The sequence below is a fragment of the Branchiostoma lanceolatum genome, chromosome 4 (assembly GCF_035083965.1).
Source record: "Branchiostoma lanceolatum isolate klBraLanc5 chromosome 4, klBraLanc5.hap2, whole genome shotgun sequence".
NCBI lineage: Eukaryota > Metazoa > Chordata > Leptocardii > Amphioxiformes > Branchiostomatidae > Branchiostoma > Branchiostoma lanceolatum.
This window is the reverse complement of record NC_089725.1, coordinates 23428420-23451886: the sequence shown is the minus strand read 5'-3', so window position 1 is coordinate 23451886 and position 23467 is coordinate 23428420. Positions and strand designations below refer to the sequence as shown.

Genomic DNA, 23467 nt, shown 5'->3' with positions numbered 1-23467 from the left:
CTTGCACGTACACGACTTGAACTTGTTACAATGTGACGAATTGCCAAAAGGTTCCGGGTGATCTGGCACAGGCACTAACTCTGGCAACTCCTTGACTTCTCAAGGGCGCGAATGACGTGGAAAAGCTGTCAATTAAGATCCCATTAGTCACGGCCCATCAGTCCCAACACTTCCCCCTGCCGGTGGGACGTCTTGCCCACCTCTCGTGACGGGCAGAGCCGACTGACTGTCCCCTGACCGCATACTCACCAGGGTTATGACAACATTTCATCGCGATACTGCGTCGCCTTCCTTGCACAGTGGCTGGGACACGGTGTTGTGCTCCGGGAACGAGCGAATGACCGGGCACTCCGGCCACACAACACTGCGAAAGGGAGCGACACATAAGGTAGGGCAGAGTGAGCAGCGATTTTAGACACATTTTGGACGCAGCTAATGCCGATGTCATTGCAAACCCACCACTCAATGTTCTTGCTATCGATCCATATTCTCACTTATGGACATGTTTTGATTTTATGCTGTATTGAAATAATGTTCAAAGATTCATGGGTGGTCAATCGTTTTGCATTTTATGCTATTGACATTTTGGATACCGTTATGCCCTGTTTAGTCGCAAGGACGAGGGTAGTTATGGAATTGGCATGTGAGCTGTTTGCATTAGTGCAGAGAGTGTCGATCGATGGTGGTCACATTAGTGTGGATATAGTAACAGACCGGAGACTTACAGCCAACATCCCAACATACGCTGGTCCCGTAACGGCATGCCGACTATCTCAGGCGGTTGCTATTTAAAGGTTGACCTTTTGACGACTCAACCTTTGGGTACGACATCAGCGCACACGACACTGTGGTGTTGAACATAACAGACTGTGTTTAGACTTCATGGTGTCGGCCGACATTTAACAGATCGGTTCCTTTAAGTCTTTCGGGGATTTTTCACGACGAGGAATGATTGCAAGCATAAATGAGACGATGAAAAAGATGATGCATTTGAAAGTTCAACAACGATGAAATTCAGATTGTTTACAAAGTACCTAACTTCAGGGCGTCGAGTCTTGCCTCTTGTTGTGCCGTTCGGTCGAAATTTGGGGCGCGTATATTTGTTGAATGGTCCTGACGGTGAGATGTACCTACTCCTGACATTAGAAAAATTGGCGGTGAACATAAATATGTTTTTCATACGCGGACAAAATCATAGCTCAGACTCGGACAAAGTTGACAAGGGCACAGTCATGGCTCAGACTCGGACAAAGTTGACAAAACAAGTACGTCACTATTTCCAAGAAACACTAAGGGAAAAAATTATCTTCAGACTGATGGCGACTTAACTTTAACTCTAGTCATGATTGCATCTTTAGAACAGCAATAACATCAAGTGGTAGGAACAACAACAACAACATCAACAACCACTCCGAATGTCACTGACGAATAACATCAACACACGGCCATGAATGCCATTCTGTACATGACCTAAAGGATGAGAACAGCTGCAGGCCAGGCAGTGCAGAGGTTATCTAATAGGACTGGTCATATTTCATTTGGTGTTCACCACTTTGACACCATCAACACTCCGATCCTTGGCGTGTCCGTGTCCCTATGTCTGGGCCATCCGTGTGGTTAGTTCTCCTCCGTTCTGTACATGCAGGATGGGTCACTGACTGTTTCGTATTGAAGAAAGCGTCCAGGGGTGCCTAAGTATTCATAAGAATCTTACGGAATTCATATGATCCACTACCAACACACATACGAATTTTACGGAATACATACGATTTACTACTAAGAAACATGTGAATTCAAGGAATTCACCAGTATTACAGAATATATACGATACTTACCATTAGTAAAACAAGTATGCATTCCGTAAAATTTGCATCTGTTCCTTAGTGGTGGATCGTATGAATTCCGTAAAATTCGTATGTATTCCGTAAAATTCTTATAAAAAGCAGGCATCCCTAGTGTAGTAAATCTGATATCTTCTTTACAGGTTTCAGTTTGTAACATTCAACAGAGACAGGAATGCCGAACTTTTAGTATCCACAAATACAAATCACATATAAATACGTCGAGTTGACATGTTTTAAAACGGTTCTATCAATCAAAGGAACAGGTGGATTTTTGCCAACAAATCTTGGATCAGAAACCAAAAATCAAGACTGATCATCTAGACGGAATCTCTTTGAAAACGTACAAGGAGCACAAAAAGTTATGTTATTACAATATGATGCTGCTCAAGCAAGGTCTCAGTGAAGCATTTTGTTCGATAATGTATGGTACTAAACTTGCATTCCTACAAGCTTCTGGCCAAGACAACATGGGCTAATTAATCTCGTCTGGGAGGTTTGAGATTACTGGCTGTATTTAGCCCCCGGTGTCAATTAGGGACATCAGAAGTGACTTTCGTCTGATAGATCCGACGATTGAAATGCGGGAACTTGTACAACATGTTTGGGAAGTTCCTAGACATGGCCATACATGTCATAAGATCGTCGTACGATTGCAAACTGATTCGTCGGATATTCGTGCATGTGTTGTACAAAATTCAGTCTTAGATTCTTGTGTCACAGTCAGTAACGTTGGAGCGGAGGTAATCAGTGCATGCCAAGATTTGTTTTCACTTATCACGGTGACTGTTGGGCGGTATTAGCTTCCAGCAGGGTGGGTTAGGATACCTGAAATATCCTCGTCTCGCGTTGCAGTCCACTTGACACTTGTTCCGCGCGAGGCTGACCCAGTTCTCGTTTCGCTGACACGGAACGCCCTAAGAATAACTCGGAAACAAGAGCATCAGAAACATCACATGCTCATCTCATCACGTTTCATGTCACTCACACGTCCGTAAATGTTACCGTCCCGGAGTCACCCGTAGAACAGAGTTACACCAAAAGGAGACGTTCCTACATACGTTAACAACCTTGCATTGCTATATTCCATACACGATCCTCAGAAAAATCAATGCTTATTTCATCACGTTTCATGTCACTCACGCGTCCGTAAATGTTACCGTCCCGGAGTCACCCGTAGAACAGATTTACACCAAAAGGAGATGTTGCTACATACGTCAACAACCTTGCATTCCATCTCCACCTACGGGTGATTTACGGGCGAGGGCCTGAGTCAGCCGCGGTGACCGATGCAGCCGTGTTGTGTATTTTAAAACAGGTAAGGGGACGTTTGGAGTGATTGATGATAGCGCCGTCAATGATTGACTGATGACGTGCACGGCGTGCCGTTTGATGATAGATAGTGTTTGAGTTGTCCGTCATCCGCCGTTTGACAGTTGCTTCTTCAATGAAGTGTACGGGAATGACCAAAATGACGACCTCAATCAGACTTTGGCCACTTTTCTTCCGACATCTAATACAATTTCAAAAGCCTTTCACTCCTAACGTAACTGGGCCTGGCATTCTACAATGCACATATGCACGCGGTATTCGGTTAAGAGAGATAAAGCCATTTTTGCCCGTGCTTGTTTCACGCGAGACCTACGTGACATACAAGGGGGCAGTATTTTATGTATTTTATGGTGCCACAGAGGCCTGTGATTCGACGAACAGTGGAACATTATACTTGCAGGAGCATCGCTGTCGGACAGTAACTAGCGTTGGAATTCAGCTTTATGTCCTTTCCGTGGTAGCCCTATCCAGGACCTGTGGCTAGATACAGTGCCAGCCTCGCAGGGCGGTCCGGAAGAAAACAAATAACAACCAAACTTTCCTTTCTCGTCGGTTGATCAACATCGATGTGGTATTAAATGATGATTAATATTTGTATTCCCTTTACAGGTTCCCAGTCGAATGGACAATACCTGTACTATGCCGTGATCGTGGCGGGCGAGCAAGTATCCACTATTTGAAGATGTTGTCAGCACTTGAATGGGCTGCTGGGTGGACCAAGGACGTCTCGCTGGCCACAAAATGTGAACTTGACTCAATTATGGATCCAGACTTGCAGGAGAAAAAGCACAAGAAGACGTCTGGAGGAGGCTACGACGTGTGTTTCTTTTTCGTGAATGAAGAATCTGACATAACCGTATGTGTCGAGGAGACGTCCTTCCTCGTGCACCGCCGGGTGCTGGAGGAATCGTCCGACTACTTCCGGGCCATGTTCGAGTGTGACATGATCGAGAGCAGACAGAACGAAGTGCAGCTGCACGACTTTCGCGCGGAAATCTTCGAAAGCGTCTTAGACTTTCTGTACACGTCGGAGTTCTGTTTGGACTATTCGAATCTGGAGGAAGTGCTGGAGATGGCCAATTTCTTACAAGTGTTGTCTCTCCTGGACCACATCGCTGGCCTGGTGGATGAGAAAAACTGCGTGACTTTGTTCATCATGGCGGACAAATACAGCATCAGCCAGGTCACCGACGTTACCGGGAAGATTCTGGGTGACAACTATCACAGATATCTGCAGTCCAAGGAGCTCAGCAGGTGATGGGAATATAGATCTTTATTTACCTGTCTATCTTGATTAAAAAGTAGCTGATGGTCGTTGCATTTATAAAATGCAGCAATTTTTGATGGCGATCGGCCACTGAACACATTGTAGTTTGTAAGTCTGCATATCTATGCATTCTCCGTTCCATATAGATAAGGACCTCAAAACTGAATATGTTAAACTATTAAAGAAAAATAGTCATATACATTCTAGGTCACCTGCCATGTGCTCGTTTTCTTTCCCAGATTAACCAAGGAGCAGCGTGAACGTGTGCGACAGAGGCGCTATCACCACAAACCCGTCGTCGCTGCCGTCAACGCACACTACGTTCACTACCCCGAGCCCGGGCTGCGGCAGTTTCACTCGTACGACGACAATAACGACGCCTGGTCGCGGTTCACGCGTCTGCCCAACACGGCCAGCAGACGCGGGTTTGGCGTGGCGGTGTTGGACAACTACCTATTTGTTGTCGGTGGCCACGCGAAGCCCAGAGACTACCCGCGACAGTTCTACTCGACAGGTTCAAAAACAGGCGCTCTTCAGAATCAATCCATGTGCTACAACACCCTAACAGACACCTGGTCCAACACCGCGCCCATCCAGCACGCCCGCGCCTACTTCGGGCTGGTGCCCTGTGGAGACTGTCTCTACGCTATCGCAGGCTTCCAGTACGACGATCCCATCCACTCCGTGGAGAGGTACGATCCCAGGGACAACAGTTGGGTCTTCGTGCGGGACGTCCCGGAGGGGAGGACGTGTTACGAGCCTGCCGTGACCTGTATGGGAGACATTTACGTCAACTGTGAGATAAAGGACAGCGACACGTTTTGGCTGCACAGGTACAGCCCTGCTAGCAACACTTGGACCGCCATCTCCGAACTGCCGACCAACCGCTGGCGACACTGCATGGCCGCCGTCCAGGACACCGTGTACATCCTGGGCGCCTACCAGCCAGGTGTGGACTGTTTCAACGTCACCTATCAGCAGTGGTTTAGAGTCAGAATTCCCAGAGACCTGAAGATCCCATACGACAGAGGCTGTGCGTCTTTAGGAGATAAGATATACGTCTTGGATTGTGAGGAGACGCTGTGCCATAACGTCAAGACGAGGAAGTGGACGGACCAGCTGTGCCAGTTCCCCCTCGGCGGGTTCGGCATCAAAGCTGTGACGATGTACCTTCCGGAACGTAAGGTGGGGGGTGATGGCGGTGACGCGGAGTCGGAATGATCTTAACAAGATTATCTTTCACACTCTTCAAACTCAACAAGTGATATTGAACGACATGTCTTTCACACCGACTCAAACAAACTCACATTTTTTAGAAGAGAGGAGTTTATTCGTGTCCTCGATCATAGTTAGTGCAACATACCTCCACTCGACAGCTTTGACAGTTCTAGTTCTGTCTCGAAAACAGATACAATGTATTCTGATGATGAAATGCCGTCCATGGCTGTCTTTATAAGGTTTGTGTAGAAACAATAAGAACAAATGTACAATTTACAATAGAAATTTACAATAGCAGCAAGACGACGATATGGTTTCCGAATAAGAGAAAGTATGAAACCAGGTAGATACTAAAGGTACTTCTCATGACATTGATGCGGGGAGGGGGGATGTGTCAACGCAACACAAGACACGTGAGGGCTAGTGTGAACGTTAAACGTTTTTCTTAAGATGTGAAAAGTATACGGTACGTACTGAGGATATTGTGCACAGAATATCTATGTTTTTTTGTATGAGGGCATTCATTTCAGATCATGAAATTGTATCAATAAAGAATATTGGTCTTATCACCTTATACTGGCTTAGTGTCTGCTTTGATATTCAATTCAAGGCCAAACATGACACCTTATTGATAGTTCATCATACACATTACCAAATGCTATCATATCACTGTCATATCTGTGATACCAATGGTCTAACACTGGTATCTGTTAGATGGATACTTGTCATTCTAATGTAGTAAAAGTACAACAATGCAAAGCATAAACATCAGTTAGGAATATGGACTTCCATCCACAGGTTGAAAAGTACACTCGCCTCATTAATGCTTGGTCACTTACGTTAAAATCATGACGACATGAAAGTCAAATTAAATTAAGATATTGATAGAAATTCGCGTTGATACCCTGGCCCTGGACCTCCCCATGGCAATCGTCGGTCAATTTCTCCTGGCTACGATTATGTCTGAAGGGGTCCGTACTAATCATCCCAGGTGCCGTCATCACACCAGCACTGGAACCGGTAACAGATGAAGTACGCAGCGGCCAGGCTGAGGAAAATCACCAGCAGCGGCCAGAACAGCGCGTGGAAGGCCGCCCACTTGCTGTTGAAGGTGACGGTACGGGAAACCTCCGCGTCGTCGGCGGGATCGTAGAAGCAGGGGAACCGCTGGCCTACAGTTGCCCAGGACTCCTGGTAGTCCTCCACGTCCTTGTAGTTGTCGTCAGCTGCCTTACCACATGGCCGAACGGCACACTGTCAACAAGAAATTGTTTTATTTTTTTATTGCTTCGGATATTCATAGTATCAAAGTACAACTGTCTACTGGCTCATGACAGAATCGAGCATATAACTACGTTTTCCAAGGAGACATCCCCAATGTTGTTGTTTTCCCAATTACGTCACATCGCAAGTATAAAGAAAACTAGCTTGGTGTCATTCCGAAGTTCCGCTTTATAAGTGATAACGTTAGACCATGACAGGAAGAAGTAACTAATGTAGTACCTGTGGCGTCCGCCCGAACAAGCCCTGTGTGTTCACCAGTAGACTTCTGTGACCTGTTGAGTTATGATCCATTGAGCTGCTGTACGTCGTACCGTTACCTCCTTTCTCAAAGTACAGCACGGCGATTTCTAAACACGGAAAGCTGGATCGGCAGTTCCTTCCTAGCGGGCATTTACAGGTCACGTCCGCGCCTATAGTGGAGGATGTTACCGTGCACATCGCCTCGCGGAGACGAAGGGCCGTTAGGGCGGGCTGGGCCACCACAATGCCTGCGACCACCAGTCCAATCGCACCCAAGACGGGGACGAAAGCTAAAGCGAAGATACACCCTCTCTTGCAATAAGACTCGCCGTCAGAACCCATGGTTGAAGTCTTGTAAGTCCGTTCTCAAAACCTAAGTTGACAGCGTAATCAAACCTGGTCTTCACTTACTACAAAACAAAAAGCTGGTAGGCAACAGGAAGGAAATGAGAAAGAGAGCGGAAATGACGATGTGGCAGTCCCGGCTATGAGTTGTGGTTACTTATTTCCTCAAAATTTCCCATAGCATAGCGCATTTCAAAACGTTATCAAACCTGCGAACATCGACCCCGGAAGTAAGGACCTACTGCTTCGCCGTGACCTTGAGGGGAAGTTTAAGAAAGTTGCCTCCTAACGACGTGCGGCAGGACTTAGAGCATTGTAAATCACAAAAGTACACTCATCGTTGGATGACACATTTCTGCTCAAGGACTGCACAATAACTGCTAGAGATAGATGCGTAATAAAGACATTAATCATTTGGCGGAAAACAAACGCTCTCCATCAAGGTGTTTGATCGGCCATGTTCTATCTGTAATTGGAGCAATTCAGCACACCAGACATGGTCGTCTGATGTATAGAATAGAACGGCAGTTTTTAGTGTCGCTGTTAGGTACTACACAGGCTATGTGATGATTTGAAGATAAAATTCCTATTCATTTATTTTTCATGTGTGTACAATCAATGGGATAAATATTTCAATAAATGTAACGTTAGATTATGTACAAAATGTACACTTACACATTACAGTACCAATCACCAGGAAAACAACTATCAACTTTTATGTGTGCACGTGTTAACAGACAACCGGGCACATAGGAATCGGGGATGACTGTACGACTCAAATACTGTGATTGCATGACGTAACCTTGATTGCATGACGTCTTCTTAATGACAAAATGTCTTCTTAATGACATATAGATATATGTAAAATCCATGTTGAACTGAACAACTATTATACGGAAAACCTAAGAATGTAATGAATGAATGATATGGACATAACGCGTTCATGTCAGAACAATGTATGGCACAGATTGTTGACCAACTCTTAACCTCTGTAAGGTTACTCTTGGATCCGCCCCAACTATTCTACAAGTTTGCCCAGTGACGCGAAACATGGCGCTGAACGCTGCACATTCAGCACAATTGCCCCTTGAAAAACGATTAATGTGGTTCCCTTTCTTAGCTTTGTTAGCTTTATGCAAAGAGCCGAGTTTTGTATAGTGTACATAGCCTGCTGGAGAGAATGTTGAGGGAAACATGGCTCTGCAGTAACTGCATGGGTACACTTCCTCCACTCTGCCGTCGTGGTGCTGGTTGAACGTGTACGTCGAACAAAGTAACATGTTCGGTGTACTGTTCGGAACTACTTGAGCAAGCTGCCCTGATGGGGAACGTTCCCTGTTCAGGGCCACGTGCAACCCAACCAGTGGGTGCCAAATGTACCTTGAAGCGTAGTTGATGTATTCTTCTTTCAATTGCCGGGGTAAGGGCACGCTTCCTCCCCAGGTTACTATATTAACAGCCCGCTGCCCCCTCTTTGTACATACCCCCTGCACCCGACACAGGGCCGCGCAGCTGAAGGAATTACTTCTGACGTGACCGAGGTAATTTCTGTAGCTCATCTGGTAGTTCAAGTCTCTCACAAACTCAAGAATCTCCTTATCACGATGGCACAAGGGACGAATCTGAGGAAAGTTAGATTGATATTGTTACTCATTTAATACAATTTGACATTTCATAAAAATGCGTAATGTCTCGTTACAAGTTATGGGCCGACCAGTATCTGACATTGTTATAGACGAGACTCTGTGGTCGACTAGATCATAATTGGTAGATACCAAATCAAGCAGACTCTTACACTGATCTGATATTATATACATGATTCACGCCACAAACTCCCATGTTGTGTTTCTGTAACTGTTCTTTGTCACGCAATGTGCTATGTACATTCAAACTGGAACTGTAAGAAGGACAGCCAAACCGTGTTCATACCTGATCGAGTAAGATGGTCATGGGTGGCTGCAGATGAGGCTGTTTGTAACGCTGCATTGTTATATGTGCACGTACGTGAGGAGGGCTTTGTCGAAAGAATCCTATGTTCTGCATGTTGACGTTTCCGTCTTGCTGTACCCAGTGCCATAGACTATCCAATACCTGTTAGAGATATGACAAGGAACACGTTCTATCTCTCATTTTTTCGGAAGTGTATTCACGGAAGTGTTGTCAACCTGTAAGTTACTATTGTCGTCGATTTATACGTCAAGCTCAAAACCGCCGACTGAGGAACTTAAACTGAATGCCTCTGAATGTGAATCCTAGTGCACTGACAAGTCTAAATCCGACGGTATCGCACTGCATCACCGTTGAAGACGCCCCATACACACGTACTCGTACACAAAGTCCGTAACTATTTATCCCAAGACAAAGATTGTGTACTCACCATAGCTTGGCAAGAAGAGACCCGACAATTTGCCTCCTGCACTGTCAGTCCAGCCCTACAGAACATGTAGTGAAGGCGGGGGAGTGTGTAAGTTATGAAGACGTGTACAAATCTGTCGCAGTCCTGTTCTAATTTCCGTGCTTGCTCCATGGCGGCTAATATTGATCGATGTTTTGATTGAGTCGAAGTTGCCTGTATTGACTGAAGTTTCGGTGGGGTTTCGGTGACGTCATTAAGTAGGTAAGAAGCGGAAGTGTTCAGGATAAGGTATGACTCCGCATTACGACATGCCCAGAAGGTACATTTGGACAGCATAGGTGCCGTCACGAGACTGAAGTTAGAATGTGATTCTATGTACAAAAATCACATAATACCTAAATAAAGGATTCGACTGGTCCATACACCCCCTTCTGTCAATATTGGAACAACTCACCCCCCGCACCCCAACTCCTGTTCTTCAGACCATAGTTCCGTCTGTACCTGACGCGTCACCTGTTAACTCATGATCACAAACCTCCCTGCGCCTCAATTGTGCGCATTATTTCGTCGCTTAAAGTCTGTCTGTCCTCTCCAAAGTTGATACGATTCGCTACAGTCCCAACAACTTCACTATTATTTATAGATTAATGTAACTAGTTTGTATTTTGTGTTCCTGGATCAAAGATGACTGTAAAAGTCAGGGAGGTGACATACCGCTTAGAGTCTGTTTGACACACAAAATTGGAAATTGGGCGGTCGCTTTGATTTTGCAATGCAACCTAAAATGTCTACGTGATTGTTATGTTGATACGAAACGAAGTAAAGGTTATGTCACGGTTCTAAAGTGCAATTGTTACAGAATGATCAAACGTTTACACCAATACAACGCGATCAAAACGCAACCCGGTGCACATCATGTCTTACTTTGTTCTAACTGGATGACCTGGGGTTCGACAGGTCACGGCGTGTGTAAACAGTACTTTCCAGAATGACCTTAAGTTCGTGGCTATTGGACTTTGGAACGAGCACGAGACTTCTGCATGAGTAACTAAAGACGTCGTTCTGCGAATCGACCGACATAGCCAGCGTACACTAGCAAAAGCGAAGTGAGACCCAAGATACGTACATGATTCTACCCCTATTCCCGTCTTTATGGTCTACGATGGAGCACGTTTTTCCTCTGCTGCTGACCTGGCTAGGGGCTGTGGCAGGTAAATTCAGTATTGATTTCCACTATACACTACTATATGATAGGATATAGGCTTGAGCACACTTTGTTTGCCGTTACCTGCTGTTCATTTCATTAAATGAAATCTAATGGTGTTTATGTTTTTGTTAGACACTCAGAATGGATTGATTTACATTGAATCAAGTCACGCTATGGTCTGTTTACAGCCTTCAGTCCGACTGATACGAACCCGATAAACCTAGTTGTGAACCAGGCTACCGGCGGGTTTAAGTTGGACGTGCCAAACTCATCACTCAACTTCAACAGCGCTGAAATCTTCTTCCAGGTACAGGGAAATCTTTGCATTAATCTCGTGCGCCATTAACGCTACAACCAATGTCCACGTTGTCCCTGGTGAATACAACCTTGTAACCTAGGTGACTCCAAGTGACCCCTGAAAATGATTGTACAACAGGGGTTGATTTGAAGCGTGTGAGTATTCTTGGCGATTCGTTCAGACCCTTGTAGTGCCTTGAGGCACATAGGGCAGCAAGTTTACTTGCAGGGTAAATCTTTACAGGGACGGATTACTAGCCTTTCCCCAACTAGAACACGGAACCCCCGTCTAACGTCCCTTCCGAAAGACGGGTGCAGCCCCAACTGAGATGCCCTGACCCAGGATTGAACCGGGGTCTCCTAGTTAGCAACTAATTGGAACCAGGAGCTAATCTGTGAGGCTGCTACCAGTTGAGCTATAGGAACATCCCTCCTAACTAACGATAGCTCACAAACAACCGATAACGATCTACGTAGTCGAGTAATTTGTCGCTTGATTATGAATGAGCTACTCAATCGATTGCTTCTCGGTGTCCATAAACAGGTGAGTGGGAAGCTGTACAGAACTTCGGACGGCAGTCTGAAGAAGACGAACATCGATGACGGCCTGGGTGAGGACACGCTGGGGAAGTACCAGTTCAAGTCCATCCTCTGGCAGGCCGGGGGAGCCAGGGTGGAGACGTACTACCGCTACTACACGGACGTACCTGCTGTCGTCTTCGGGCAGGTGAGAAATGTGTCAGCGTCAATAGAAACGTCCAGTTACAAATTCATAAATTGCTTTTAACTCGGTGTGACTGTGCTATCTGTCTTGAGACAGATACAGTGTATTACGTTGCTGCCGTACGTACTCTTCTTGTAACGACTTATCCGGATGCACGACATGTTGTAAGGGCTGGTCCAGGAATATTGGTCTGGAGGGAAGCCAGTGCGGGTAAAGCTATTTCAACCGCTGTTCAATTCGTGTACTAGTCCTTGTTGGATTAATTGTGCTGTAGCAACAGTGCATATACAACATATCTGATGCTACTTGGTATTTATCCAGCTCTGAAACACATTGGTACATACTTTCCTTGCTTTACTCGGCATGCATCGACACGTTTCACCGCTCACCTGTCGTGCCATGTCCTGCAGCACTTCCCAGACGGCGCTAACGGCACCAGCGTGGGGAACCCAGACCACACCTGCACGGGGTTTCCCACCATCGCGCTGGAGGGGCAGGCGGGCCTGCTGGCGTACCTGTCGTTTGGAGGGAACATGTTCGGAGGAGCCAGCATTGAGGCGGGCGAGTAAGTACTGCTGTAACGCATGCCGTGAGGTCTGCCACCGGTCGTTCACGTGGAGTAGGGCTTTTGAATGACTGTCAATGTTCAGAGTTATGAGAATCATGATAAAAACGTTCAACATCTTGGCTGGGTGATTATTCCATCCAGACTATCTCACAGACCCATGTTTCTCCATGTCAAAACACACGTCCATAGCAGCATCACTATGGTATCGCTGGACTTATAAGTAGAACTTGCAACTAAAGGGTGAACGTCATCCCAAAATATGTTTGACTTACGTCGATGAAGGTTAGACATTCAGGTTGTAAGATACACAAGTTGCCAGTTACTCCAGCAAAATTTGGAAACGGTTTGACCATAATTTTATCCAGTTGCTTAAGCATTACTACCTTGCGTATGTTTGACTTAGTTCTACCATACCTTGTGACAGAGAGTTTATATCATGTTCGTCACAGGTGGTACTACCAGACGACAGGGATCCGGTCCGGCATCACCGGCGGCCCTCTCGCCGTCTTCGACCGGAACCTGAACACCGTGGTCCTGTCACCCTTCAGCGAGTTCATGGCGGCCTCGGTCTGGCACAACGGCACGGGTTCCGACGGGTATGGCGGGGAGGTCAACTATGGCATCATGGGAGATGTGGAGAACATCCCCCAGAATTATGACTATCAGACTATCTTGTACTATGACAAAGGTATCAACCAGGTAGGAAGTTTGAAAATGATACTATAGGTGCATTTCGTTTTGCAATAATCGGGACTTATATTGTAGAATTATACTGATTTTAAAGATAACCAGGCTCAGAAAATAACAAGGTAATATAGAAAAGCCGGTACTTTTCTGTTCACATCTTGCAGGCACTGCACGAGTGGGGAGGGGCCCTGATGAGACAGTACGGCAAAACTAGAGCAAGAACAGAGAGTGACTTTTCCAGCAACTACATTGGCTATTGGACAGATAACGGTTAGTATCATCACCTCTCACAACTGTCTGTTGCATAGAGCGTAGACATATAGCAAGGAAGGTCACATCGTAAAGAGCAATATGTTAAGTCAAATCTGCAGCGGTAAAATCACTGGTGATTTGGTGAGGAAGAGGCAGACAAACATGTGCAGAGTGATATCTTGAGGCTGACGTTCTATTTTCACTCTTTCTGACAGGTGCTTACTATTACTACCACACGGAACCCGGGAAGAACTATGAAGACACCATGGTTGATGTAATGGCTTATACAAAGGAGGCTGGGATTCCTTATAGGTGAGTCGTTTTCTTCTAAGTGTGTCGTTGAACATTGACTTAAAAGGATAGTTATCTCGAACGAACTTTTGTCCTCAACGGTAGATCCACTTAAACATAACAAAAGCAAAATAAGGAAATCATACTTGACGAACAAACGAACGGACACACGCAATGATTGACGAATAAATAAGCAAATGATAAAACAAAACAAACAAACAAACTAATCCCTCACACAGGTACCTGCAGCTGGACTCCTGGTGGTACTACAAAGGTGTGGCCGGCGGGGTGAAGACATGGGACGCCCGGCCGGACGTCTTCCCCAGCGGACTCAGGTGACGTCATATACACGTCATGCGAAGCTGATTAGCCCTCGTACTACATTTACAGGATGGATGTAGCATTCTAAAATAAAAGCAGTTACTTACAATCAACATACAGCACATACCCTCAGCTTTGATCCAGACCAAAGATATAAAGATGAGAAAAGTTGCCATTGAACTTAAGACAATCCTTCAGCATTCAGCTTATGCAGATTTTCTTACTCTTGAATCACCAGTTCATGACGTAAGTAACTGCAATATCCCTTGCCTTCTATTACCACAGGGCTCTGTATGAAAAGATAGGACTCCCTATTGTTGCACACAACAGATATTGGTGAGTACACTTTTATCACGTTCTATATACATTTGTACGGTGAGATTACTTCGTCCGCCTCACTGCTATCTACCCGACCTTTCGTTAATAAGTTTGGCGTGTAAATCTTGGGATTATGTTGTACTATGCCAAGGATGTCTCATTTTGATGCCAGATCTTTCATCGCAACTTGGATGTTTGTTTTCTAGGGCAAAGGACACCACGTACGCCAAACAAAATGGTGGTAACTACAGCTTTATCGTCGAAAAGCAGTCAACATTGTCGATTCCAATAGACATGGTGAGGAACACGTCGGACAACTACTTTCCAATTGCAATATCAGTACTGTTGAATTAAATCTGTTCATCCAGGACGGATGGAGGGCTAGAACACAAGATGACCAAAAACGGTTTCTCGGAAAATCCAATCAAGAAATGAAAATGAGTCCGTGTAAGGCCCAAACTTCTAAAATGGTCAAAGACAGTACATACAGTATTTCCAAGAAGATCAACTCACAACCGTTGTAAGTTGTAGCTAGCGCTAAAGTTGTTGACCGTGCATAACGCCTGCCTGCTAAGGTGCATACAACCCAGGCTTTAGACCCTGTCCTTGGTGTTGAACTGACATGTGTTGGTCTATCTTGACAGATGCTCTGGGACGACCTGTTCACGCAGTCTGCCGAGTGGGGACTGATCGTTTATGAGCAGGTAGGGGTCTCACTTCACTTTTTCCGAAGAAATGAATCTAGTACTATTACCAGCACTAACGTAACACGCATAACAATGGTAAATTAACGATGATAATGGTGTTGATCATAAAACCATCGAACGTTTGATATCTGATCCATTCTTTTTACGGGTCCCGACAGGACTGGCTTGACGTGGAGTTCAAGGGTTTGAAGGCGACCCTGTCCAGCACCAGTCTGGGGAAACAATGGCTGATGCAGTTCGGACAGGCGGCGTCCTCACACGACCTCAACATCCAGTACTGCATGGCCAACCCGCGCCACGCACTGCAGAGTGTACAGATTCCCGCTGTTACACAGGTAGAGTTCTGTTGTCAGATCAGATGCAGAATAACACAGTAACAAGTAACGCAGATAACTGTTACCTGTTCTGACGACCTACCAGATCCAATCGTCGTTAGTACCACAAGATAATTTAACTGGAACATTGTTGTGGACTAGATTAAAGAAGATGTACAAGTAAAAGAATGATGTAACTTCTGTGTCATGATGTTACAGCCAAGACATGCGTGTATATTTCAGGCATAAGAAATCACTGTTACGTTTAAGCTACAAGTGCCCCTTAACTCAGAAACGATACTTAACTGACCTATTGAATATTTTGTAAAAATTGTCAGACGTTTGGCCATTTGAAGTTCTATGTCCGCATCCTTTGAGAGAATTCCCAAGCGAACCGTTATACGCATGTAGGCTCGAGTGAGTGGTGACTACCATCCTGGGAACGAGCAGTGGCGCATCGGTATCGGGTCCATCATGGCGCATGCCCTTGGCGTGCGTCCTTTCAAGGATACGTTCTGGAGCACCACCAACCAAACTGGCAGCCCTTACGGTAGGGAAAACAATCCTGTTCGACTTTGCGTGAGCTAAAAATTACTACTCATAAGAGAATGCCTGTCGTTTGTATGTAGGCTCTGGTCGAAGAAGATTATTTGTAAGTCGTTGTCTAGACGTCTGGCATGTGGTTAACTGTCTGAGGAGTTACTTTTGTAACCATTTTACGCAACGCCACTAGAAAAAAAAGAAACATCAAAGTACGTCCCACCAAGGTTAGCTCAAAAACATCCTTCAACCCTGTTCCATCTTTACGTTTTCAGGCCATGCTACGGAGCCATACCCGCGACTCCAGGCGGCTGTAGCCACCCTCAGCGCCGGGCCAGTCGGACCCAGCGACATGGTGAAGGGTGCAGATGTAAACCTTATCATGAGGTCTGGATAACTTCCTCGTCAAAAGTGGATCGGTTGAATTCGGAAGCAAATATGTTTGATACAGTTTTTGCTCCATCAGCTGATCTATTGTGACAATATTTGGCTTTCAGTGAAAGCTCCTTGTAACGTCTATAACTACTTTCAGTAACGACAAATTTGCAATGTATATATGTTACCGCTTATTTCTAACGTTGGTGCTTATTTGCAGGTCCTGCAATGCAGAAGGTCTCCTGTTGAAGCCATCACGACCTGCAACAGCTATAGACCTACAGATCGCACAGGTTGTCCCGTATTTCATTCAAAAGTCCATTTTGTACACCCATAGAGGGAGCTAAAGATTAACAAAGATAGTGATCACGATACAACTGTGGTGTGTAATGGATAACTATTAATTTGGTTCAGGTTTATGTAGTACGTAAAGTAATAGTTTTGACTAAGTGAACAAGGAAAATACTCGGGAAGTATTAGGATGTTAGGGTGTGATATTTACTGGGGACATCTGCCGCTCACAGAAAGCGTTCCAGCTTGACATGGGCCCTAAAGGAGAGGTGTGGACGACATACAGTGACATCGCCGGCCTGCGGTTCGGGATCATCCTGGCTGCAGACCTGCAGGCCGACTGGAACATCAACGCCGTTACAGCTGGCTTCGGAGAGGTGAGGTGGTGTGGTGCTTCCTTTTAAAATGCAGTTTTAGCCCGAAGTCCAGCCTTGTTAACTTCAGTCTGCTCTCAGGGGTCGCTGCTCCGCCAACTTGTTGCCGTCAATGATGTCGGTATCACTGTGAGTTAATCTCTTTGTTAGCTTCCTTTCGGACTGTTCCGGGGCTGCGGGTTGATAGTACTCTCATGATTAGTTTCTCCCCGAATTTGGCAACAGATGTCACGAGGGTCTGAAATCAGTTAATGAAAGAATTTACAGCACATCAAACAGAACTGAAAGAGCAAAAAAAACTGCAGACATGACCAAAACAGATGCTGGCTAATGATAAGTAAAAACTGGTCTTGAGGTCATCTGATGCAGTTTTTGATCGATGACATTTTTTCAAGATGATGCTCGGCATGGCCTTCACGTGGCCGTTAACCCCCTCCATGACGCCGTTCGGTACTGCCACAGAAAACCTGCTGCTGAAGCAGTGCGGCAAGGACGACTTCGCGGTGTGGTACACCTCGCCCTTCCTGACGCTCCAGTACGTGTCGCTAGGTGTCGCACTTGTTCAATGAACATTAGGCTTCGTTTGCAACTTTTCAGTTTGTTCTGTATTAAATATATAGATTTGATGTTGGAATCGGCGGGTAGGGTCAGCAAATGCTGCAACAATGCCACGATCGCAAGATTTGATTTCTTCCGCGAACCGATCAACGGATGTTATGTACCAGTGCAAGAAAACGTGAATGTATGGATGACTGGCAAGCCATCTACTGTAGGCACATTTCTTCATTTAGTCACTTTTACTACTCATTTAATAACTATTGACTTTTATTGTTACGATATAGAAATCAGACGGCAATGATCATTGGTGAGACGGACAAGTGGGTCCCGATGTCGCCTCAGCGGGTGAAGAACATCCTCATGTTCGACTCCAACCTGGAGCTGTCTCTGGCAGGCGCACCGGGGGAGACGGTCACCATGTCGTTCATGGTGGGGGCCAAGGGTCTGGTGGAAATCAAATGTGTTCTGAACGAGGCTGGAACTGCTACACTTAACCTCAATAAGGAGGCCTGCTACTGATGAAGACATCACGGCTGGATACGTCACCGTCTCTGATGTAGTCCCGCCATGATCATACACGTCTTCAACCCAGAACGAAATTTACCATAACATAGATTATTGCGGAAGAGCAAATATGTGATTTTACTGGTACAGAGCGATCCCACTGAACGGAGACATTAGCTAGGTCAAACGCTTTGAGGAAAGTTTCAATCAATCTACATTTATGCATATTCTCGTCTGCTGGACCAACTATCTAAATGTCCTGTTGAACTTGATGGTATACTTTAAATACATCTGTAGTACTCGAAGAGTGCTTGACTTAAATACTTCTAACACAACATACGAATGACAATGAAAAAACTGTTTGTGGGTAGTGCTTTCTTTATTCCATCTCCATGTCCAGTGACCACACCACGTTAGCATGATTGCAGATATACTTGTTAGCATGGGACCAAAGAGCAACAGACTCAGTGTGTTTATATGACATGGCAAGTTAGGTCACAGCTACTTACTTCTAGAGCAACACCTTGGGCTTAACACATCAATAATGTGACTTAGAACACTTTTGACAAAATCCCAGCTCTGCAAATCTTCGAGCCTTGGGGAAGCATCTTTCCCCCTTGGATGAGACAAATTAAAGGGGCTCATATACATAAGACATCCATGGTACGTAAAGTCGTGTGAGTTGGTTCTCTCCACTCATCTTTTACCAACATATAGACTATCAGATGAAATTGCAATGGTGAAAGGGTAAAGATTGGTTCCAAATTGAAGTTACCGTGTCACAACCCTGCCTACAGAGTTGGTAACATGCAGCAAAGTGTATGGATCTTGGTTGTACACAAATTGTATGTGCCTTTATGATTATCTTTTAATAATCTTTAACGGGAAACTTTCTTCTTTCCAATTCAAGAACCAACTACTGTACTTTGATTGGAGCAGGTCATGGACCAAAACTCTTTGTGCATCATTTTGAGACTGTCTGTTGGCGTACCATTGCAGTAATACATTTTTGTTCCCACTTCAGGCTTCAGGTTATCGTCACTTGTTTCAAAATCAGTTACAAATGTCATCAGCCATGGAAAATATAGAGCACCTTGACAGAAAACTTTTTCCACAGTGAAATCTGGGTAGGTTTCTAGAGGCCCAAGTGGGAAGAAAGGTTTACATCTGGTTTCATACATAGTTATAGTTTCATACAAAGTCTTGTACTTTATAAAAGAAAGAAAACAAAGGTATAACAATACTTGGGAGGGCCTGTGGCTATGAAGGAAGGGGTTAGGTAGCAGAAGTGCTGGAGATTTTTCTGTTCACCGGTTGTGATGTTGGGCTCAGTAAAAAAGTGTTTTCCTTTCTTATTCAACTGTGTAAACAGTTTTTCCAATTGAGTCTTTCCTCTCTTACAAATGCTACATTGTTTTTCCCATTCCAACCCCAGTCCTTCTTAGTCCATTGAACAGTATAGGTCATCTAACCAATCATACAACGGAGTTGTGGTTTAAACATTGAAACACTATTTTCCACTGTTGACTGTTAGTTCTTAGTGAACATGGCAGCCCACAAAAAGCAGTGTCCAACAGAAGGCAGCATTTTGTGGCCTGCAAAATCTAAACACAAAATTCTAACTTCAGTCCTATTCTTGCCAGCAATTCACTAAGGTTCAGATCACAACATTGGGTCCTGTTGTATTCAGGCAGCTGAAAATCTATTACTCCGTCAGTATTTTGCAATGTAAACGTCATCCATCATATCTTTCAACATGAGCTTTTCAATCATGTAACTAGTGCTGACATTCTCAAAAACCTGCAAACCAACACATCCTTTTGAGTCAGTAACTAACTCCCTGAAAGCGAGCAATCACGGGGCTCCCAAAAAAGATTATCCAATCAGGATGCAGCATCAATTAACATTTCCAAGAGAACTGGTGAGTTACACCTACCAATAGAATATCACCTGAAACCTGCCAACTCTATTTCCCCTGTTATCTAACCCTAAAGGCATAGAGAAAAAATATTGTGTTGTTCCTCTCAGAGGAATGCACCAGGCTGCATGGAACCCTGGTCATGGGTACAATACCAAATAGGTTAAAATATCCATATGAATCAAAATATTTTGGAGGTACATCCCCCTTTGTGGAAATTTCTGCAAAAATAATGTAGATATGACAGCATTAATAATAGAAGTACGAACTTAGCACATATCTATATCTCACTCATGCACTACTGTCAATTCCAGTTTAGTATAGAATAAATGATATATTGTATCATAGTGCTATATATCAACATTACCGGTACCCTTTATAATGTAGCCATCTCTCAACATGTACAAAGACTACTTAACAACATGTGCCCAACAGACGGTTTGAGCTCTGCATGACATTTAGACCTACTATAACAGGTACCGAGTGTACCCAACTCAGTACCCAAATCAGAAACTGTTTCACATCTGATCTACACTGTTCAGCACTTTACAATAGGTCCATTTGACATATACAACTCTGTACACACCAGGCCCTACAGAGAGCTGGGTGTTAGAAACAAGTATACTGTCCAAATTTTGCACATCAGAATGTCCTAGAACCTGCATGAAGGTGTAGAAAAAGTCAAATCATTCCATAAGCCCAGGCCAATGGTACAAATTTGGACCCATCCTGGAATTTCCACATCTGAAGAACCTCAGTTCAATTCAGGGGAAGGAGATGTAAAAATGGAAGTTTTATCAGAGATAAAATCATAAAGATATCCCTGGAATTTCAGCTTTCAATTGCAGGTTTGGCGGTGGCTTGTAGTTTCATGCCAAACACTACATTCGTCTACAAGGAGTCGTCGTGACAATGGGTGACGTCGGTCAGGGCTGTGTTCAGAAGATTCCTATTCTGACTAAAAACAGAGTCCTGCACTGTGATTGGTCCTGAGCCATGACGTCATAATCACCCATCTAACCAATCAAACTCCTCTATATACATGTTCTCTGAGTAGAAGGGACTATAGAGCAAGGCTTCCACCAGCCTTGGGCATCTCAACATCTGACGGAATTTCACTGCATCAGACCTAAAAGCATTCAGTTTTGTTATGGAAGAGATTCATATTTGATTGAACCACACCAGAACGTTGGCAGCAGGGCTGGTTCAGACCAGTTTCCTGAAGACAGTGGCAACTAGCAACTGTAGAGACAGGCACTACTGAAGGGTTCATTTTGGAAATAAGTGCCACTGTGTTTGATAAGAAGTATTTCCACATGGAGTTTTCCCATACGAGGATTGGGACGTTGGAAGATTTACAGCTAGTGGAAGCCCTGACGTAGAACATTTTAGTCACATGGATGTCGAAGCTGACAATAGGGCCAATGTATGTACAGAGCCTCATACTATCATTCTCCTTGAATATATAATGGTATCTATGTACATGTACAAAGTGAACCACATAGGGACTTGCAGTCTGCCTGGCTGGCAGTGACTGGTGTTGATCTCACATGTACATTTCATTCATTAGCCCAAGGCATGGTCGTTCAGATTTGTTCATAGGCACAAGTAGTTGTCTCATTTAAAAACATTGTTTCATATGTCTCGCCTATGCTGAGTTCTGTGAACATCTTTTTTGTTCAAGCAACATGTCACTGTACCAGTCCAGCAAAAGACAGATGCCATATACTAGCATAAAGAGTGGCATAATTTTTTTTTTTAAAGCACTGTATATAATAATATTGTATCAAGAAAAAAAGTTTTTTTGAAGCTACAAAACCTTCAAAACATATTTTTTCTTGGGCAATGGCAATGGTACGCCTTTCAATCCCATAATGCAACAGCATTACGGAACTGACATATATGGCATGATAAGAATGTTCACCCCGCATCATCACCAAATATGGACATGGCTTGTTCATATGTTCACCAGTCAGGTTTACCAAATATGGGAGTGACATCATGTGATGGCATAAAGTATGTTGAACGACCATGAAGGAAGTTTTCTCTGAAAACTACCGTTGGTTAAATATTCAGTGATCAATGGGTCAACTCTCCCCAGTCTTGCCAGCCAGGCACTGCTAGAGTCCAGTCATGTAGAGAAACTTGCAAGTCACACTTTTTTGTCACAAATGGCTGACTTCACTTCATCCTGATCCAGGATGGCAATCTCATGCAAAATAACCACTTGATGCACAGCATTATATATATCATACAATTGCAAGAATAGAGGAACATCACGAAAGTCTATCAACTGCAAATTCTGCACTGTTATATACATTTACAATAGGGCAGAACAGTACGTGTGCAAATCACAGCACTTCGTCAGTAGGTCTACACCAATGCAACATGTAGGGACATGGCAGTATCAGTACAATGAACCCTTCCTGCTATGGCTGTCAAGCGTCATCCTAAGGCTCCAAGGGGACACATTGCACTGTCCTTTTCAAGAATGGACGTGAGAAAGTGGAAACATTTAGCAAGAAAACTGTGGTGCTCACATAATGTCACCAGGTCATGTGGTGTTTTCAATTCTGACCTTGACCATAAAAATTCACGTACAAAGCATTTTTTCGCCACTTCAGTTTTTGGTAGGATGATTCAAAGCTTTGGATATGCGGGGGACTGGCCAGTTTTGCAAGCCTGTAACACTAACACTATACATGGGACTTGACAGCCATGTCCAGTCAAGGTTCACAATGTAACCTCAGTCACAGTCTGTATCATCAGACCACTTGAGAAAGCAGAAGCAAAGGTTGCAGCATTTTCCTGGCGCCAGTGGCCTGATGCGGAAGCGGGAGACACAAGACATTGTATAAACTTGCCTGCAAGACTTTGTCCTCGAACCACCGTCTCACTGAGACTGTTACAAAACGTTCACACACCTCTCCACAATAGTTAACACTGCTTTTATCTGGACCCACCGGCTAGATAACACATTTTGGGATAACATGTGGGGGGTGGGAATGGCTTACCATCCCACCAACACCAACAACAGTGGAAGAAATGTGGGCAAACGTCAAACACAACTCAGTAACCAAGACTCTTGGTGATCTAGTTTCCGTTTTTCTTTGCAGGTCAACTGGCTTGACTACATATAGGTCTAATATCTTCTCTATATACTCTTAATTCTCTTCTGTCTTGCTTCGACTCTACTTCTTAGAATGTAGACGTCCGGTCAGCACCATCTGCAAGGCAAGATATGATTGGTTACTTCTTAGCAAACACATCTGTATGTCTTGAAATAGACTCACAAAGAGATGATCCTGACATGGGAGACATGGCTGCAACTTTTACGT

The 23467-nt window shown here is 44.5% G+C and overlaps 4 protein-coding genes across 7 annotated transcripts in view; 2 read left to right on the top strand and 2 right to left on the bottom strand.

Moving 5' to 3' along the window:
* The first annotated feature begins 41 nt into the window (after window positions 1-41).
* On the top strand, window positions 42-6232 carry LOC136433472 (kelch-like protein 42). The gene is made up of 3 exons (XM_066425714.1): window positions 42-388; window positions 3783-4427; window positions 4680-6232. The coding sequence occupies exons 2-3, from the start codon at window positions 3856-3858 to the stop codon at window positions 5659-5661; spliced, it is 1554 nt and encodes a 517-aa protein (XP_066281811.1). The 5' UTR covers window positions 42-388; window positions 3783-3855; the 3' UTR covers window positions 5662-6232.
* LOC136433478 (calcium-activated potassium channel subunit beta-4-like) lies at window positions 5760-11354 on the bottom strand. 3 transcript variants are annotated; one of them, XR_010755634.1, is made up of 5 exons: window positions 11246-11354; window positions 9905-9959; window positions 9457-9618; window positions 7162-9149; window positions 5760-6912 (listed from the first exon to the last, which is right to left on the bottom strand). XR_010755634.1 is itself a non-coding variant. In XM_066425723.1 (4 exons), exons 3-4 carry the CDS (start codon window positions 7522-7524, stop codon window positions 6637-6639), a joined length of 639 nt encoding a protein of 212 aa, XP_066281820.1. In that variant the 5' UTR covers window positions 7525-9149; window positions 9457-9618; window positions 9905-10127; the 3' UTR covers window positions 5760-6636. The 3 variants fall into 3 exon arrangements, 1 of the variants encoding a protein (XP_066281820.1); XR_010755633.1 differs by lacking the exon at window positions 11246-11354 and having other exon boundaries at window positions 9905-10150; XM_066425723.1 differs by lacking the exon at window positions 11246-11354 and having other exon boundaries at window positions 9905-10127.
* LOC136433462 (uncharacterized) lies at window positions 10940-19234 on the top strand. The gene is made up of 18 exons (XM_066425698.1): window positions 10940-11094; window positions 11279-11397; window positions 11932-12114; window positions 12522-12676; window positions 13129-13378; window positions 13531-13636; window positions 13834-13930; window positions 14149-14244; window positions 14516-14566; window positions 14755-14845; window positions 15193-15252; window positions 15414-15590; window positions 15981-16119; window positions 16385-16496; window positions 16705-16777; window positions 17009-17152; window positions 17545-17684; window positions 17992-19234. The coding sequence occupies exons 1-18, from the start codon at window positions 11010-11012 to the stop codon at window positions 18224-18226; spliced, it is 2313 nt and encodes a 770-aa protein (XP_066281795.1). The 5' UTR covers window positions 10940-11009; the 3' UTR covers window positions 18227-19234.
* Window positions 18572-23467, bottom strand: part of LOC136433465 (protein Smaug homolog 1-like) — a 44440-nt gene continuing 39544 nt past the window's right edge. For both annotated transcript variants that reach the window (XM_066425701.1, XM_066425700.1), the window contains one exon: window positions 18572-23356. In XM_066425701.1, coding sequence (XP_066281798.1) covers window positions 23328-23356 — 29 coding nt within the window. In that variant the 3' untranslated portion in view covers window positions 18572-23327. The remainder of the gene's footprint in view (window positions 23357-23467) is intronic.